Source organism: Hydra vulgaris, chromosome 08 (genome assembly GCF_038396675.1).
Source record: "Hydra vulgaris chromosome 08, alternate assembly HydraT2T_AEP".
Classification (NCBI taxonomy): Eukaryota; Metazoa; Cnidaria; class Hydrozoa; order Anthoathecata; family Hydridae; genus Hydra; species Hydra vulgaris.
In genome coordinates, this window is record NC_088927.1 from 11,603,846 (window position 1) to 11,621,800 (window position 17,955).

Below are 17,955 nucleotides of genomic sequence, written 5' to 3' on the forward strand. Positions count from 1 at the left end.
TAAAACCATCTTTTAGAACTTCTTTTATACTAAATGAGGCATTTATATATATCTCATTTATTATCTGATTTTACTATTTCGAGTTACTAATCGTTTATAAAAATAAAACACAAATTCTCATGATGACCCGAGTTGCAATACCAAATGATGCTGTCGGCACTAAACAATACCAATATAACCGATACGTATCGCAGCGATACCAAACGATACCAGCATAACCGATACTTTCGGTACTAGTTTCGCGTGATTTTGATACCGATACTGTAAGGTATTGCACCGATACTAGACGATAAATCGAGACTCGAGACCCTTTTTACAAGTGTCCACTAAAGATATGAATATGAATAAAAATAGACGACTTTCATTTTTGCGCGGTGATTTTTGTTGAAGTTAAAAAGCTACTTTTATTTTTAGTTTAATATAAGATTCGAAGAAAACTTTTGTGTTTTACTTACAATTAAATTTAAAGTTGCGCGAATTAGCGCCACTATTGAATAAAAATACTGAATAATAAATATATACTGATTTCTAAAATATATAATATATAATAATTAAAAATAATAAATTATTACTAACTTCAAAAAACGTGCAATGCATCAATCTATTATTTGTTGTCAGTTTTCGTATTAATTGAAGTTTTATCGTGTTTTTTTTGTGAATATTAAATACTTTTTTTTTAAAGATTAAAAAGTCTCTTTTTATTCTACTTTTATTGCTACTGTTATTATTATTACTTTGTTAATTTTTTTTTTTTATTTGTTTAATATATCTCAAATAACTTTTTAAGAATATATTCAATTGATTAATTATTAAATAAAAAATACATTTCTTTTTGCATGAACTTCTGCTCTCCAAACCACTTGTTGCTGACTGTTGATGACTCAACAATCACTTAGTTTAGCAGCCAATCTGATAACAATTGTAACAACGTGGGCAGCAATCATTTCTCTAAATGTTAGACAACTGAATAACATAATTAATTCAGGCTAAAAATAGTTTTTCATTATGCATTGATGGAAAGATCGAATGCTCTGTTTGCAATACAATAAAGCCAGAGAATTACTCAAGGGAATTCCCTGCGTTTACACGCAGCCCATTAAAAGAGAGTTTACGCATACACGCATATCTACAGGTGGTTTTAGTGCAAACGCTACCAAGTTTGCTACCACGACAAATTTAAAAAAAAATTAAGCATGAAAAACTTTCGACATGCGCGTTTCAAGTCATTAGTTTTCATGACTTATTTTTAAGTTAAAAGTGTTTCCAAAAAAACAATTCCAAGAACAATTCCGAAAAAAATCAAAGCAGTCTTACTAGAAGGTCTTCATCAAAGTTTACTTTAAATTTAAAGATGACATCGGGAGTTAGGGAGACGTTAACTTATTACTAAAAATATTAAAGCAAAACATTCAAAAGACAATGTCAAAAAGACAAGCGTACGTTTTAAAAGCGAAATGTTAGAAAGGAAGTTTCCCCAAGACTTATTAATTATTAACGAGAAATTCTTTTGTATCCCTACCACTGCCTTGAGATAACGCTTGTATGCATAAACTCTCTAATGGTTGCGAAACTCGCAATTTGCGGTTAACGTCATTAAGAAAGAAAATATGTAAGCACAAAGTGTCTAAAGCCCATAGGCAGGCTTGCAAACTTCTCGAGCTCAGAAAAGGTAAGCATTTGAAAGCAAACTTTGCAAAAAGTAACTATGCGGACTTAGAAACAACTAAACGCGTATTTAGAACGGCATACTATATTGCTAAAAACAACAGACTCTACACTGACCATCGTGAGCTCATTGATCTACAAAAGTTAAATAGTGTTATTGCTGGCAGAGTGTTACATTCAAACGTTGTTTGTAGCAATAAAATTTATATTATAAGTGAGGAAATGAAGAAAAAAGTATTATGGTACATTCAGAAACACCCACTCAGTATCTTGACCGATGAAACCATAAATTTATACGGTAAAGCTTGCTCTGTTATATACATTCGCTATGCATTTGATGATTTTCGAACTAAATGTTTTGGAGTTACTAAAGTTGAATGCAGTCAATTCTGCAGAAATTACAATTCAGATCCCAAACTGTTTTAATTGGCATGGATTTTTGGATTTCTATTTATCTGACAATTTACTAGGATTTTTATGACTGGATCAAATAAAGACGTCTTTAAACAATTGAAGGGTAAGTTTCCTCGGCTGTTAAATGGCAATGCTTGAATCACCGTCTTGAACTGGTTGTAAGTGATGCAGTTAAAGCATGATACTCTTTACGCTAATAAACAGCACTTCAATGATACTCTTTACGTTATGTAAAGTACTTAACCTTTAAAAAAACAAGCAGCAGCAGTTGAGATGGAAGTTTATCATTTCAAACGGTAAAAGCCGTTGTGCACAACTTTAGAGCTTTACATTTGCTTTTTATAAATGCTTCAGTTGATCCAATACAGGACTCTAAGGAGAGACCTAAATTTACAAGCCTTACACAAAAACTTGCAAGCGTCTCATTTCTTAAAAACCTGGCAATAATGTATGATGTATTGGAAGAACTCTAATCAACTTTAGAAGTTCTAGAGTTAAAAAATATCACACTCGCAAAAGCAATTCACTTTATCTTTTAACTCGTATCTATAAAAATTAATACATTATCATAATTCAAAATGCTCATTGAAAATAGTATTTTTCAACATGTGATTATATTATTATTATTATATTACTATTATTAATTTATATTACTAGTATTAGGTAGAAATCAACCATTTATTGATCAGGCCATTTTCTATCTGTAGCTGGTTATACGTTTTAAGTCACGCATAGAACCTGTTGATAAAAATCATATCATGACCCAATCAGTGCAGTTATTTAAACGATATTCATTGCCACAAAATGAACAAATAAAATACAAATCTCCCAAGAATATTCAGTAACTCTTCTGAAAGGGTTATGTATTTTTCTGCTGGATGATTTTTCTTTCACAAAACCGGATTTTTGTGACTTTAAGGATCACTTTAATGATCAAATTCATGTATCTCTTTCATGCGATCATATTTTTATTGGAGCATTGGAACAACTCAGATTGCAAAAATTAAAACGTCTGTATTCTCATCAATGATCATACCAGCGAACAATGCATATTGATAAAATCTTTCAATCGTGAATATCACTTGTACAGATGTGCGAAGCCTATTGTCGGTAAAACATACATCATTATTGATGTTCATCAGCTTTGAAGGTCCTCCACTAAACAAACTCAGCCAAATGTGTATGCAAAAGAATGGGTAAACAAAGCTAGACGAACAGCTAATTGTGAGGAAGGACTGTCGAAAAGAAAAAGAAATTACCCGAAACAAAATCATTCTGTAAATTGCTATTATGTTTTGAAATGCTTATAACACTTTAATAGTATCTACAATTGTATTCAGTACTTAATATTGAACATAATTATTCCTTGTTTATATCAATACGTTTCTGTTTGAAAAAATGAACTTTTTAAAAAATATTTTCCCTAATATAAACACTTAATTTAGGCATATGAACCTCGAAGCCACGCAAAGTGGTCTAAAAAACTTGGCATTTAGGCAAAATTAAAGTTTTGATGTTTTTTTTTTTTTTTTTACCAACCAACTAGAGTGACCTGAAGCTGAAACCAGGCTTACACAGGGCCCTAGAAGGTGGTGTTATTTAGGAGCCGAGACTCCGTATTTTGTCCCATTTAAGGGTTTTTTAGCCCATTTAAGGGTTGTTTGGCCCATTTAAGGGTTTGTTTATGCCCACTTAAGGGTTTAGTTGCCACTCAGCCGAAACTGAGCAGCGCCAACTTAATGGTTTATCTTCATTTAACGTCCGGAGTGGACGGAACGCTTTGAGATTTCCGGACGTAGAAGGAGACACTGAAAAAGCGACTACGCCAAGAACCTCTATCGACTGTCACGGTTTCGATCTTGTGCTGCTTCTGCTTTCTAACAACACCGAAACCAATTGAGAGATGGTCCGGAGCCGAAATAAGAACAGATACTACACTTGATCTTAGCCATTAGGCCGAGAAGCGAGAAGTTTTGATGTTTTTATACAAGATTTATAATGTTAAATCTAAATTTTCGAAAAGTTTTTGAGTTTTGTCAAGAAATTTAGAAAAAGTTTTTATTTTTTTGCTTGTGGTTTCATAATATATGGCATTTTATATATTTTTATATATATATATATATATATATATATATATATATATATATATATATATATATATATATATATATATATATATATATATATATATATATATATATATATATATATATATATATATATATATATATATATATATATATATATATATATATATATATATACAGAGGCGTAGAAAGAATTTTTTGGTGTTCCAGATAGGTAACATCCAGACATGGAGCAAACTCCAAACATTTATATGTTTATACTTATGTCAAATAATGAGTGTTTGCAAAAAATTGCGATGATTGGAGGCTGGGAACAAAAAAGCCCCAAAATTTTCGCCCCCCTGCCCCAAACGTGAGAGCAACAAGTTGATGAAGTATTATTTGTACTATTCTTAACTAGACTTATATTCATCGATAAATTTTAGATTTCATTTAAAAATATTTTAGCGTTCAAAAATTATGACCATATAAAGTTTAAACCCCCCTCAATTTGAGGGGGTTGCACATTTTATATAGTAATAATTTTCAAACGCTAATAGATAATACTATGAAACTTAAAATTTATCGATGAATATAAGTCTAGTTAAGAATAGTACAAAAAATACTTCATCAACTTGTTGCTCTCACGATTGGGGCAGGGGGGCGAAAATTTTGGGGCTTTTTTGTTCCCAGCCTCCAATCATCGCAATTTTTTGCAAACCCTCATTATTTGACATAAGTATAAACATATAAATGTTTGGAGTTTGCTCCATGTCTGGAAGTTACCTATCTCGAACACCAAAAAATTCTTTCTACGCCTCTGTATATATATATATATATATATATATATATATATATATATATATATATATATATATATATATATATATATATATATATATATATATATATATATATATATATATATATATATATATATATATATATATATATCGCATTATATATATATATATATATATCGCATTATATTTATATATATATCGCATTATATATATATATATATATATATATATATATATATATATATATATATATATTTAAATGGGCTGCAGCGAAGGGAGGGGGAATTTCAAGGGCAACGCTCTCCTACCCCACAAAAAATTTTGTATCAAACGAAAACTAAAAATTTTAGTTAATAATTTTAGGTGATGATTTCCGTTTATTTTTCACAAGATTTTCATCAATATTTTTGAATAATAAATAATAAAAACTGCTTAAAACTTATCTACTTTTCATTTATCCATAGCTATATCAGTTATTGTAATATAGCTATATCAGTTATATAATGTAATATAGCTATATCAGTTATTGTAATGTTTCGTATGCCAGCACTTATCCATTAAAATTAACGCGTATCTTAAATAAACAAAAACAACCAAGCCGCCTTATATTAAATGCTAATGAATACACCAGTGTCAATCCACTGCTTAGAAAGCTTGGAGTGCTTAATGTTTATCAATTAAATATTTACAGTATTATTTTATTCATGTTTAGATTAAAATATCATATGCTGCCAAATATTTTTGACGACCTTTTTGTTATTATAAATCATAAATATCAAACAAAGCATTTATTTGCATAACTATCAGGTACTAAAAACCTTATTAAAACAATCTAATTTCTCAATAACATACCGAGGGCCACATTTATTGATTATGACTTATCTTAAATTCTATTTTATCTTTAATATCTTTTTTTATTTTTTAATTCATTACTTTTCTTTTATTTGCTAAAAAGCAAAACATATTTTTTTGCTTATTTATTTAAATTGGTTTTTATTTCCTTTTTTTTTACATATATATTTTTTTATGTGTGTAAAAATATTTTTTTTTTTTATGTATAAAAAAATGTAAAATGTTTATTTAAAATAATTATATTATTTTACAGATATTGTAAAATTTTATCATAGATTTATGTTAGTGTAAACGATACAACCGGGTTAGATGATAAGACTTATGTCTTCTGCCTACTTACCTCAAAATATTTTGTAAACAACTTTTTAAAAAAATGACGAAATAAATTTAAAAAAAAAAATGGAAAGCTTATATGACTTATATATCTAAAGATTGATTATTAAATTTTCAATTTAATAATCAATCTAAAGATAAGTCAATACATTGAATTAAAAACCATAATACAAAAAGTATACGTACAATACAGAATAACAATATGATTAAAATTGTGGTACAAAAACAACACAAATATAGTGTCAATACGGTATGGTTTGCAATGAATATTACTTTCTTTATTTTAATTATCTGCAGCTGATTTTCTTAGGAATTATTACGCGATAATAGATATTCAAAATATACTATAAATATAATGTTTTAATAGCGGACTTTGCATTTTACATTTACCTTTGTTTTTAAATTTACCAAAACATGCATTTTTTTAAATATTTTCATCTAGTTAAATATATGGAATATTTTATAAAAATAAAATAAAAATGAATATTTGAACTATTTTTAACAATTTAGGTAGCAAGTACAATTGTATAAAGAAAAAAAAATGTTTAATGAACATGTATTTATAGAAATAAAACAAAAATAGAGACACTAGTATTTTTGATAACATAAAATAGGTATATTTTGGGAGCTTTAAAGTTGGTTTAAACAAATATATCTGCAGCTGATTTTTATTTTGAATAATATATGCATATTACCCAGTGGACACACGACGTAATTTCAACGTTGATTTACGGTTGATTTTTAGTCGCGACGTCAGATAACCAAAAATCAACACTTTATCAACGTTGAAAATTCGTTGAAAACGATCATCTTAACGCGACGTTGAATCAACGTTAATTCAACGTCTATATTATGAGTTTCACCGTTTGTTTTGCATTTTGAGAACTCAAATACGCACGCGTGACTTTACGAGTCATTGATTAGGCTATCTATTGCTATTTCATAAGGTTTTGAGTTTGTCAATTTAACGATACCACATTGCTTAATTTGCGATGCATTAGTGATAAATATTAAATAGACCTTATTTTTATTTCATCAGTGTGTATTGCATAAAGAATTTGCTTGAATTTGTTTTAGAGTTTTTTTAAGTAAGTAGTTTTTTAGAAATTGATTAAATTGTTTTACTATGTATGTTAGTATATTTGACTATACTAATTTTATATTATATAAATATAAAATATATATTATCAATGTTATATATATATATATATATATATATATATATATATATATATTATATATATATATATATATATATATCTGTATATATATATATATATATATATATATATATATATATATATATATATATATATATATATATATATATATATATATATATATATATATATATATATATATGTATATATATATATATATATATGTATATATATATATATATATATATATGTATATATATATATATATATATATATATATATATATATATATATATATATATATATATATATATATATATATATATATATATATATATATATATATATATATATATATATATATAGAACTCTTATATGTTGTCAGAAAGTCCATATTTTGTTGACAAAAAGTAAAAATTAAAATGCAAGACCGGAATTTTTTTTTTTATTAATTGATAGACTGCCTGCCCCAACCAAACCCTCAGTCGATGTAGCAACACTCCCTTGCGGGTCAGGCTAAAAGATAGTCGATGTAGCAACACTCCGCGCATGATTTACAGTAAAAAATATAAAAATAAAAACATTTTATTAAAAAAATTAAAAATAAAAACATTTTATTAAAAAAAATTAAAATAAAAACATTGTTTATATTGTTAAAAACATTCAGAATGTTTCTAAAAACGTTCTGGTCAATTAAATTTGCGTTTTTGTGGGTTTTTTAAAAAACGATCAGGGGCCAATGCTATAAACATAAAAAACGAAGTTTTTTCCGTAAAACACGAAGTTTTTACCGTAAAAAGCGAAGAAAAAAAAAGTCCATTGCTATAAACATTCAAAAAATACCGTTTTTGAGATATAAACTTCGCTATTAAATCCAATGCTATAAACGAACAAGGGAATCCCTTTTTCAGATAAAAAATGCGTTTTTTCGAAAAAAAATTTCAGGTAGATTTTTTATCTCTATTTTAGATATTTTCTTCGTGATTTTTAGCGGCCATTCTTGGAACAACGTTAGCACTTCAAAATCATTGAACATTCTCTGTTTGTGTTTTTATGTAGATATTTTACAGATAAAACTGAAAAGGATTTTGGTAATTAAACTAATTTAATTTAATTAAACTAATTTAATTTAAGTAATTAAACTAATTACTTAAAATCTGCATTTAATCGATTATTCAGTTCCTTGTTGTTTTTCCTTGTTAGGTTTTTGATAGTAATTTTGGTTAAACAAATTTTTCATGTTTGACTAAAGAAAAGTATATATAGTCGACAATTATGCCATATAATACACAAATACACAACAAAATAAAATGCTGTCTAAAGAACTTAAAATGTTACTAGCAATAAAGATCAGAGAAAACAAAGAGGTTCTTCTTGGGAAGCTTAGTATGTTTTAATTAGCAAACTATTTAAATAAAAATATGTATAATTACATTATATTATATATATATATATATATATATATATATATATATATATATATATATATATATATATATATATATATATATATATATATATATATATATATATATATATATATATATATATATATATATATATATATATATATATATATATATATATATATATATATATATATATATATATATATATATATATATATATATATATATATATATATATATATATATAATATAGGTAAGCTTTTTTAGGTATGATTCTAATTATAAAATAATATATTATTATAGAATATTTAGTATTTTACTATATAAAACTATATTATACTATATATTGATTATTTATTTACTCTACTTTTAGGTCCATCTATTACTATGAGGCATAGAAATAGAATTTGGGAAGACATAATGTCACATTTAAATAGTTTAGGGGCAAAAATTGAAGATATCAACCAGCTGCGTAATAGAGAGTGGGATTATTTGCGAAGAGCTACAATGCAAAAATTTGCTAAGAGTCTAAAAACAGGTATAGTTTTGTTATATATATATTTATATGTGTGTGTGTATGTGTGTGTGTGTGTGTGTGTGTGTGTGTGTGTGTGTGTGTGTGTGTGTGTGTGTGTGTGTGTGTGTGTGTGTGTTTGTGTGAGTTTGTGTGTGTGTGTGTGTGTGTGTGTGTATTACACACACATATATAATTAAATATTTTTGTATATATATAATATATACAAATATATATATACATTTTTTAAAGGTGCTGCAGGGAGACAACTAACAGAATTAGATAATGTTGTCTTAGACATTCTTGACAGGAAGTCAATAAATGTATCTGGAATCAATGTTCCTGATTTTAATATCTCTTTTTGTATGACAGATGATGCATTGTCATCCACTCCCAACCAACTTTCTACTCCCACTGCCACCCTTTCTTCATCAAGTAAAGAAGTAAACTTTACTTTGAAACAATCTTCTGATACAGCTTCTTTTATTTCATCTATGTCTGGTATATTTTTCTTTATTGGTTAAGACTAGTTGTATTATAAGATATATATTTATATATATATATATATATATATATATATATATATATATATATATATATATATATATATATATATATATATATATATATATAGATAATAGATAGATAGATAGATAGATAAGATAGATAGATAGATAGATATAGATATATATATATATATACATATATATATAGATATATAAATGCATATATATATAGATATATATATACATATATTGTATAGTTTATAGAGTTCTATTTTATTCTTATATAAATTCTATACAAATTAATTGTTTATATTAGATGCAAGAATTGATTGTATGTTCTCCCCTAATTTAGACAATACCACTCTTGTTGGTGATAGTCGTCAGATACTTCAAGGTAATGCAATTTATAAATTGTTTTTTTTTTAAATCTCAGTTGTTTAATTTAGTTAATTGTAGGTTTTAGACTTATAATTATATAACAGACAACATCAATTTGTGCTTAATTTTTTAAAACTAGTATTTCCAAAACCATCAAAAACTTCTTATTTTTAAAGGAATCTAAACCACCTTTCTTATTATTTTAGTTAACTGATCTTGTTTTGACACCTAGAATTAAATTTTAGATTCAATTCAAAATAAACCATCAATGGGGGCATTAAAAAATTTAAAAAGAAAACAAGCTAGAGAAAGTCTCTTGGTAGATGGAAGTTTTAAAAAATTGAAAGTAAGTGTTTTAGGGTTAGAAAAAGAAAGATTAGAAAAAGAACAAGAGTTAAGAGTTAAACTTTTGAAATTGGACGTTGCCCTCAGGCAACAGCAAATTCGAAAAGAAAAGGCTTTAACAATATATTACACAACAGCAACAAAGCTAATGCATGAGAAAATGCAACCTTCAAACCAGCAACATTTTGTAAATACAGACACGGTATTTTATTTTTTATTTTTTAAATTAATTTGTAGTAATATTTAGTATAACTTTATCATTAAAAATTTTTTTTTGTTTTAGGAGGAAATTCTCTTGCATTAAGAGAAAAGCTACATCATAATTTTATGTTAAATTTTGAAAATTATTGTATAAAAATATATACTATATTTAAACATTCGTCTTGTATAACCATGACCAATTACATTTTTTTAGTAACAATAAAAAAATAACTCCAATCTGAAATTGTTATTGTTATTTCATTTTTTTATCACCATTGCCTTACAGTAATAAATTCTGTAAAACTTCACACAAACATTAAGACCAATGCTGTTGCGATGTGAAATAGATACAAGCATTACAACTATAAAGTTAACAAATCTCCTATTATTTTTTAAGCGTGCTCTATAAAAAAACAAAATATACATACTTAAAAACAAATATAAACATATATTTTTATGGTCTAATTTTTTATAAAAATTTCTTGCATTTGTTAAAAAATCATTAAGTAAATTTTTTTCCAATTTTAATTCAACTAATTTAGACACAAATCTATGATCCATGTCTAAACAATTTTGATAGATCCTATGCTCTAGAACAAATTGTTTATGAATTTTTAAACAATATTTTTAAGTAAAGTAGTTAAGTAGCTGTGATCGTCTATTCAAAGCTCTATCATTCTGATTTTCTTGAGCTAGATTTTCATCAGCTTGTTCTTCTTCGCGTTCTTCAAAGTCATTACCGTTGTCTCCATGTCGAATACACAAGTTATGGATAACAAATCCACACATGATAAGCTTAGAGGCATCTTCGACCTTATGCAAACGAATTCCAGTTTTCAAAGCATAAAACCTGTTTTTGACAATTCCAAAACATCGCTCAATTATGTTTCTAGTTTTTCTCTGTGCTATGTTGAAACGTTTTTGAGCTCCGTCTGGATCACCGGGAAAAGGTGGAATTAACCATTCTCGACATGGGTACGCAGAGTCAGCCAAAATTACAGCTCCATTAAATGGAAGCTCTCCAATTTCAAACTTGTTCCATAGGTTGCAATTTCTTAGAACCTAATAGCAGTAAAGTCACAATATTTAAATTTACTGTAAGTTACATTATAATACATTATATTAGTTAGTCTAAGCTACATTAAAATTAGCAATCATAATAGTTCAAATAGTATGTTCAAATATGAACATTCCGAAGAGTGTCACGTACTAGTTGAATAGCCGGCATTAGTGCACTAACAGTTGTAAAATATAACTTAGTGACAGACTTACATGTGCATCATGCCACCTTCCTGGACTGTTGGTCGATGCATAAAATATGGATGTGTCGGGTCCACATACTGCCATTGCATTTATGCTATGGACATGATGGCGATTGATTAGAGAATCTTCATCTGCTTGAGGAGGGTTAGAAAGGAGTATATGAGATCCATCCAGGACACCACATACGCACGGAAAACCTCCGATTTCCATGAACTTCTGTGGAAGAGTGGAGCAATCATTGGGCCACTTTATGATCTCTTGTCGAATCTAATCTTATAGGATAACAATTTTTATCTTTACTAAACTTAGTTTTTAATTTACTTACTAAAATAAAAATAATAAGCAACTTTATATGACAACGTAAAACTTTCAATAGTTTTATTAACTTAATACACTAACATTGAAAATAGCTTCTCCTACACTGTGTATAATACGATAAATTGTGTTGGTAGAGATTCCATGACAGTCTCTGAGAACATGAAAAAAAACATTTGTGCCAATAAAATGAAGAAATACCATTATCTGGAAACGTACTGAAATGCTTTTATTTCGCTTAGTATAATGTTGCAAATCATCTTTAAGCCTAGTTTCTAAAAAATCTAATACAGCTCTTGGGACTCGATACTGCTCTCGAAAAACGTTGTCAGAAACATCTTCGTTAAAAGAGCGACCATTAAACTAAAATGAAATTGAAAAACAAAACAAAAATATAATTTCTGTGCATATTTAGTATGATTTCTGATTTTGTTCGATAACAAATCATTAAAAAAACATCAAAATTTAGTAATTTTAAGTAATGCTTTAAACTCCAACCTCTCGAGGCAATCGGTGGCGAAGCTCATTTTCTGCAACTTCGAAATCTAAATCTTCATCCGAAAAAATTAAATCCATGTTCCTATTTTAATTTTACACAGTTTTTTTAAACACCAAATACTAGAATGTAAAAATATTTATAAAAATAGAATAGACAGCACAGCCTACTTAATAACTAATAAAATTTATTTAGTAGGCCTACTTAATAAAATTTTTTAAAAAAATTGTTGTTATCAATGACGTATTACGGATATAAAAAGTGCGTGAATTTAAGTGACGTATACGTTTTATGCTTTATAGCAATGGCCGAAAAAAATACAAATAGCGATAAATTCTTCGAGTTTACGCATTTTTTTACGTGTAAATAATTTACTTTAAAAATTGCGTTTTTACGAAAGATTTTTTTTCTCGAAAAAAACTTCGAATTGTTTATAGCATTGGCCCCAGTTTGTTATTAAATTAATGGTTTTAACTTTCTGACAACTCGCAAATGTTGGACGAAAGTCAAAAGAAATTAAAAGTGACGTATGTGTTGGCGTAACAATCACTTTTTTCCTTCCGCTCTTCCCAAATATAAAAAAAATATAAAAATAATAATAACAATAATAAAAATACTATAATATAGTGTTATGATTATTATAGTCTATATGATATTTTATTAACATATCATATATTTTATGTATATATCACATGTTATATATAATAATATCATGTATATATATATATAAATATATCATATATTATATGTAAATATAAATAGATAAATAAATATACATATATAATATATACCGTGAAAATGAACATCGATGCCAAGTTTAGTTAATGGTGAAGAATCACGCACTATATAACTAAACAGTGTGTTTTATGTTATTTTAATTTATATTCTAAAAACTTCCACTTGTATATATATATATATATATATATATATATATATATATATATATATATATATATATATATATATATATATATATATATATATATATATATATATATATATATATATATATATATATATATATATATATATACATACTATAAAAGTGCCTTCTCTTGTTTAGGGAAATGGCTACCCGGTTAAAGCGATGGAGTCGGAATAATGTTTTGGTTAATGAGCTTCTTAGTAGTGACATTGGTATTGATTGTTCAGCTTCATTAAATGAAGATGTCTGTAGCAGCAGCAATTGTGAGGCTACTACAATAGTAGATTCTGAATATAATTCAGACTCTATCTTACAGGATGAAATTTAAAACTAAAAATAAAAGCAACTCAGATGAAAGCAAATTAGGAGGGAAAATAAGGAGGGGGGGGGAGAGGGGGGGGGGAAATATTCCGGACTTTTTCCGCAAACAATTTTTCGGATTTTTTAAATTTGACCTGGATGATCTATTATATATATGTATAATTTTTATTGAAATTGACCTATTTCTACAAAAAAAAAAGTCATTGAATTTTTGAAATTTTAAAACCATTCGGAATTCCGCGGTATACGCGGTGCCATTGGGCTACCTAACCTGATATTATTGTATCAAAGTTTAATGTATTTATAAAAATAATAAATTTTTGTTGTAGGTTGATGACCAATGGTTTACAATCAAAGTTCAACATGGCTGGCGGCAAGGGTAAAGAGAAATTTGAAGGCACAAACATTTGTAAGGTTGTTGTTGGTAAGTCATGAGTAATGTAATCTGTTATTGAAAAACACAATTTGATGATTTGGTGCTACTTTAATTTCAAGTTCTTGCAAATTACTGTTGCAAATTACTCAGGCAATACCTTTTTTTATAGAGAGCGTCATGCTTAGTAAAGCGACTGCTACGGTTGCTGAAGTCAGAACAGATATCATGAGTTTGTTGAAATATGCACCCGACAGATCTAATGGTGGCGGTCGGTGCGTAAATGACGATTCGAATATGTTAATATAAAATGTATATATAAAATGTTAACATTCTATCTATTTCTTATATAAACTCCCTTAAAATAATTTTTTGAACATGAAATACACTACTTTTAGCGCAAAATATTGCTTTTTTATTGTCTTATTTTATCGCAATCCAAGTCGAGACAATTTAACATGTTAACGATGACAATTTAACATGGCTGCAGCCTATTGGATATAAGTTATATCCAATAGGCTGTATAATTTTTATCAAATGACCAAAATTTAACGTTGAAATTAGGTTATTTGAACGTTGTTTTAACGTCTTATCGACAATATATCAACCATATATGGTTGATATATTGTCGATAAGACGTTAAAACAACGTAATTTCAACGTTGAACTTTTAATTTTCATTTTATCGAATTTGAAATATGGATGATATGTAGTCGATAAGACGTTATAACAACGTTGAAACAACGTTTTCATCGACGTTGTTTCAACATCGTGGTTTTCAACGTCGGATTTTGTTTCCAATTCCACCAAATTTCAACGTTGTTTCAACATTGCATTTCGTCGGTTTGCGACGTTGTTTCAACGTTATTTCAACGTCATTGTGCCCACTGGGTAGGATTTAATAAAATCATATCGATCAAGTTCATGCATACGGACTTTAGTTTAAGGGAGAAGTTGAAATTGAAGAAAAAAATTTTATTTTATGTTATTTTCAAAAATAAATAATTATGCAAATATACAATAATGAAAAATTATTATTTCAAATTAAACTCTATACTATAAAATTTGTTTAAAAAAAAAATCTATACATATGTGCATATAGTTTTAAATTTATACAGAAATGAAAAAATGTTGTATTTTTGCAAGAAATTATTGAACGGTTTTTAACCACTCTTGAATACGGTTATTGGCTTTTTTTTCAAAAAAAATATGAAACCTATATATTTTTGAATTGCCTGGACAATGCAGTGTTTCAAAATAATAAAAATAACAAAAAATATAGATTTATTTTTAAATTTTGGCCTAAAATCAAGTTTTTCAGACCACTGTGCCACGCTTTGAGCTTTTTAACACTATTTCAATTGAAACTTTCCACTAGGCATTCCTAAAATAAAAATAATAAAAAAAGGCTTCATAAATTTTTAAAAGATACCACAGTGGGTCAAATGTGACATTTTCAAGCCAATATCCCCAAAACAAAAATTTTATTAACTTCTTTTATTAGAAACAGTTTATTACATTGAAAAACACAACCTGCGGAACAAATAACATTTGTCTTGAAAAACTTTTCAGTTTATAAAAAGTTCCATTAAATCACCCAACAAATTAATAACAAGATTATTATTTAAATTTATATTTTAAGTAGAGTATTCTGTTGTTGGCTCATGCAATAATTCAATGACACCAGATGGTAGACTTTTTTTTTTGCTACTATCTTTTTTCTAAATGTGCAAATTAAAGGACCAGATGCACACAAAAGACAAAATAATTTCAAAAAAAGGTCAAAATAATTTTTTTTTCCGATCACATTTTCTTGTAAAATCTTCGCGAAATATCTTAAAAACCTTACTGGTAGCCTCTTGAGCCTCCTCAGAAAACATACTTAATGGAAGAGTAAATAATTCAATGACTTTATAGCCATGAGTCAAAATCTTATGAAGTGTTTGGGTCATAGGACACCAAGGGTACAGTTTACATTATAGCGAAGCAGTTTCTTAACAGAATGTTTTAAAATTTGATGAGCTGATGTCACGCCTTTTTTCGAAATTTAGCTTGAACTCAAACCTTTCTCAGTTTAACAATACTTTTTTCTTCTTTATTCCTAGCTTGCCACTTCATAATTGGCATCTTGTAAGAGATATGAAGCATACATTCTAAAAACCTTATCCAAGCATGCAGAGTTGAAATACCATGCCTGATATTGCCTTCTAAAGTTTTTTTTTTAACTATTAAAGATAGATTGTTCATTTCGGTTGGAGATGCACCACACACTGAACAGCATTATTAAGAGTTGGTAGCTGTGGAAAGAATAGTTTGAATTTTTCTATCTATCATTGTTATATTTACAATGTTGTACTACAACTTCCTTCATTGTACCGTCCACCAATAAATTAGATACATTGGATAATGTTATATTTTTAGTAGAAGCCATAATTGACTCATATTCTGCAAGAACTACTTCTTTGTATTCTTTTTTATATTTAAATCTGAGAGGCCTACAGTAGCCAGTTGAGGATGGTTTCGGATTTCTCCAAAAAACCTGTTTTGTCTCATCTTTAAAACAATATAGTTCTAGAGGAAGAAAGCAAGTTATGAAAAGCAATTCGTCAGTATTAAGTTAACTCGTATCATATGACTGTTGTTTATAAACAGATTGCCCTGTTGCACCATCAAAGCCAACTTTGTTTATTAGAATTGTTTAGTATAATTTTTGAGCGCAGGCGAATTTAACATAACACTATAAGCTGAACATAATCTAGGTGCAGTATGAAAAGGAAGATCTTGTAATAGTACCTCTGCAGAGTAGTCACTGACCTGAATGTTTTCAGGGTAGCATTTATTTTTAGCCTCTTTTACTATATAATATGATGGGTATAACAAATGAATTTTATAAATATTAGAGAAAAAAAGAAATTATTTTTTTGTATAATTGAATTTATTATTAAATGGCATTTACAAATTTAGTTAAGTCTTATGTATAAGTATTGGGAACTAAAAACTATAAGTCTTATAGTTTTTAGTTCCCAATGCTGTATGCTAGAAGGTTAATAACATAACAGTATGATAAATGGCAATCGTTTCTACCCTCTATATTATCTACTACTATATTCTCTATTTTTTGTAGCAAGATGCCATTTTGTACAAATGCTACATGATTTGTTAACTGAGTGCTGTGAGTGTACAAAAACTTAGGGGTTCCTTCTAGAATTATATTACACTCGAATTCTATTATTGCATAAACTATTTGAATAAAATTTTATTAAGTGTCACTTATACTGGTAAAAAAAAACCAGGTCTGAATTATAGTTATTTATAACATCTTTTAAAACAAATAAAAAATGTAAATAATAGTTTCTTATAGTTTGAAGGATAATTACTCAATACAATTGAAAAACAAATGTATATAAAAATACATTTGTTTGAAAAAAATTTATTTATATCTTTATATAGAAATGTTCAAAACATTACCTTCTCTTTGAAATATCTCCTTAACTTTAATTAAATATCCTGCTTACCTGCTGTTAAGTATTATGGTTATATATGGTTAAACAGCTTGCTGACTTTTTTATATTAATGAACTGTAAATAGCTGCTAAATAATTTTATAAATATGTAGTT

The 17,955-nt window shown here is 27.2% G+C and overlaps 2 protein-coding genes and 1 pseudogene across 3 annotated transcripts; 1 reads left to right on the forward strand and 2 right to left on the reverse strand.

Moving 5' to 3' along the window:
• Positions 1-3,980: 3,980 nt before the first annotated feature.
• On the reverse strand, positions 3,981-4,047 carry LOC136084441 (U2 spliceosomal RNA; annotated as a pseudogene).
• Positions 4,048-8,023: 3,976 nt separating this feature from the next.
• On the forward strand, positions 8,024-10,890 carry LOC136083616 (uncharacterized). 2 transcript variants are annotated; one of them, XM_065803069.1, is made up of 7 exons: positions 8,265-8,384; positions 8,497-8,679; positions 9,076-9,240; positions 9,469-9,717; positions 10,039-10,116; positions 10,346-10,647; positions 10,729-10,890. In XM_065803069.1, the coding sequence occupies exons 2-7, from the start codon at positions 8,604-8,606 to the stop codon at positions 10,747-10,749; spliced, it is 891 nt and encodes a 296-aa protein (XP_065659141.1). In that variant the 5' UTR covers positions 8,265-8,384; positions 8,497-8,603; the 3' UTR covers positions 10,750-10,890. The 2 variants fall into 2 exon arrangements, with proteins under 2 accessions (XP_065659142.1, XP_065659141.1); XM_065803070.1 differs by lacking the exon at positions 8,497-8,679 and having other exon boundaries at positions 8,024-8,384.
• A 368-nt stretch (positions 10,891-11,258) lies between these two features.
• LOC136083617 (putative nuclease HARBI1) lies at positions 11,259-12,867 on the reverse strand. Its single transcript, XM_065803071.1, has 4 exons — positions 12,723-12,867; positions 12,309-12,587; positions 11,919-12,176; positions 11,259-11,708 (listed from the first exon to the last, which is right to left on the reverse strand). Exons 1-4 carry the CDS (start codon positions 12,798-12,800, stop codon positions 11,274-11,276), a joined length of 1,050 nt encoding a protein of 349 aa, XP_065659143.1. The 5' UTR covers positions 12,801-12,867; the 3' UTR covers positions 11,259-11,273.
• Between the last annotated feature and the right edge of the window lie 5,088 nt (positions 12,868-17,955).

Excerpts from the sequence above, each read along its gene's own strand:
- LOC136083616 (XM_065803069.1), top strand. The coding sequence starts at position 8,604 with ATGCTGTCTAAAGAACTTAAAATGTTACTAGCAATAAAGATCAGAGAA. Across the intron at positions 9,241-9,468 it reads TGCTAAGAGTCTAAAAACAG|GTGCTGCAGGGAGACAACTA; the intron begins GTATAGTTTTGT and ends CATTTTTTAAAG. Across the intron at positions 10,648-10,728 it reads ATTTTGTAAATACAGACACG|GAGGAAATTCTCTTGCATTA; the intron begins GTATTTTATTTT and ends TTTTTGTTTTAG.
- LOC136083617 (XM_065803071.1), bottom strand. The coding sequence starts at position 12,800 with ATGGATTTAATTTTTTCGGATGAAGATTTAGATTTCGAAGTTGCAGAA. Across the intron at positions 12,588-12,722 it reads GCCACCGATTGCCTCGAGAG|TTTAATGGTCGCTCTTTTAA; the intron begins GTTGGAGTTTAA and ends ATTTCATTTTAG. Across the intron at positions 11,709-11,918 it reads GAAGGTGGCATGATGCACAT|GTTCTAAGAAATTGCAACCT; the intron begins GTAAGTCTGTCA and ends TACTGCTATTAG.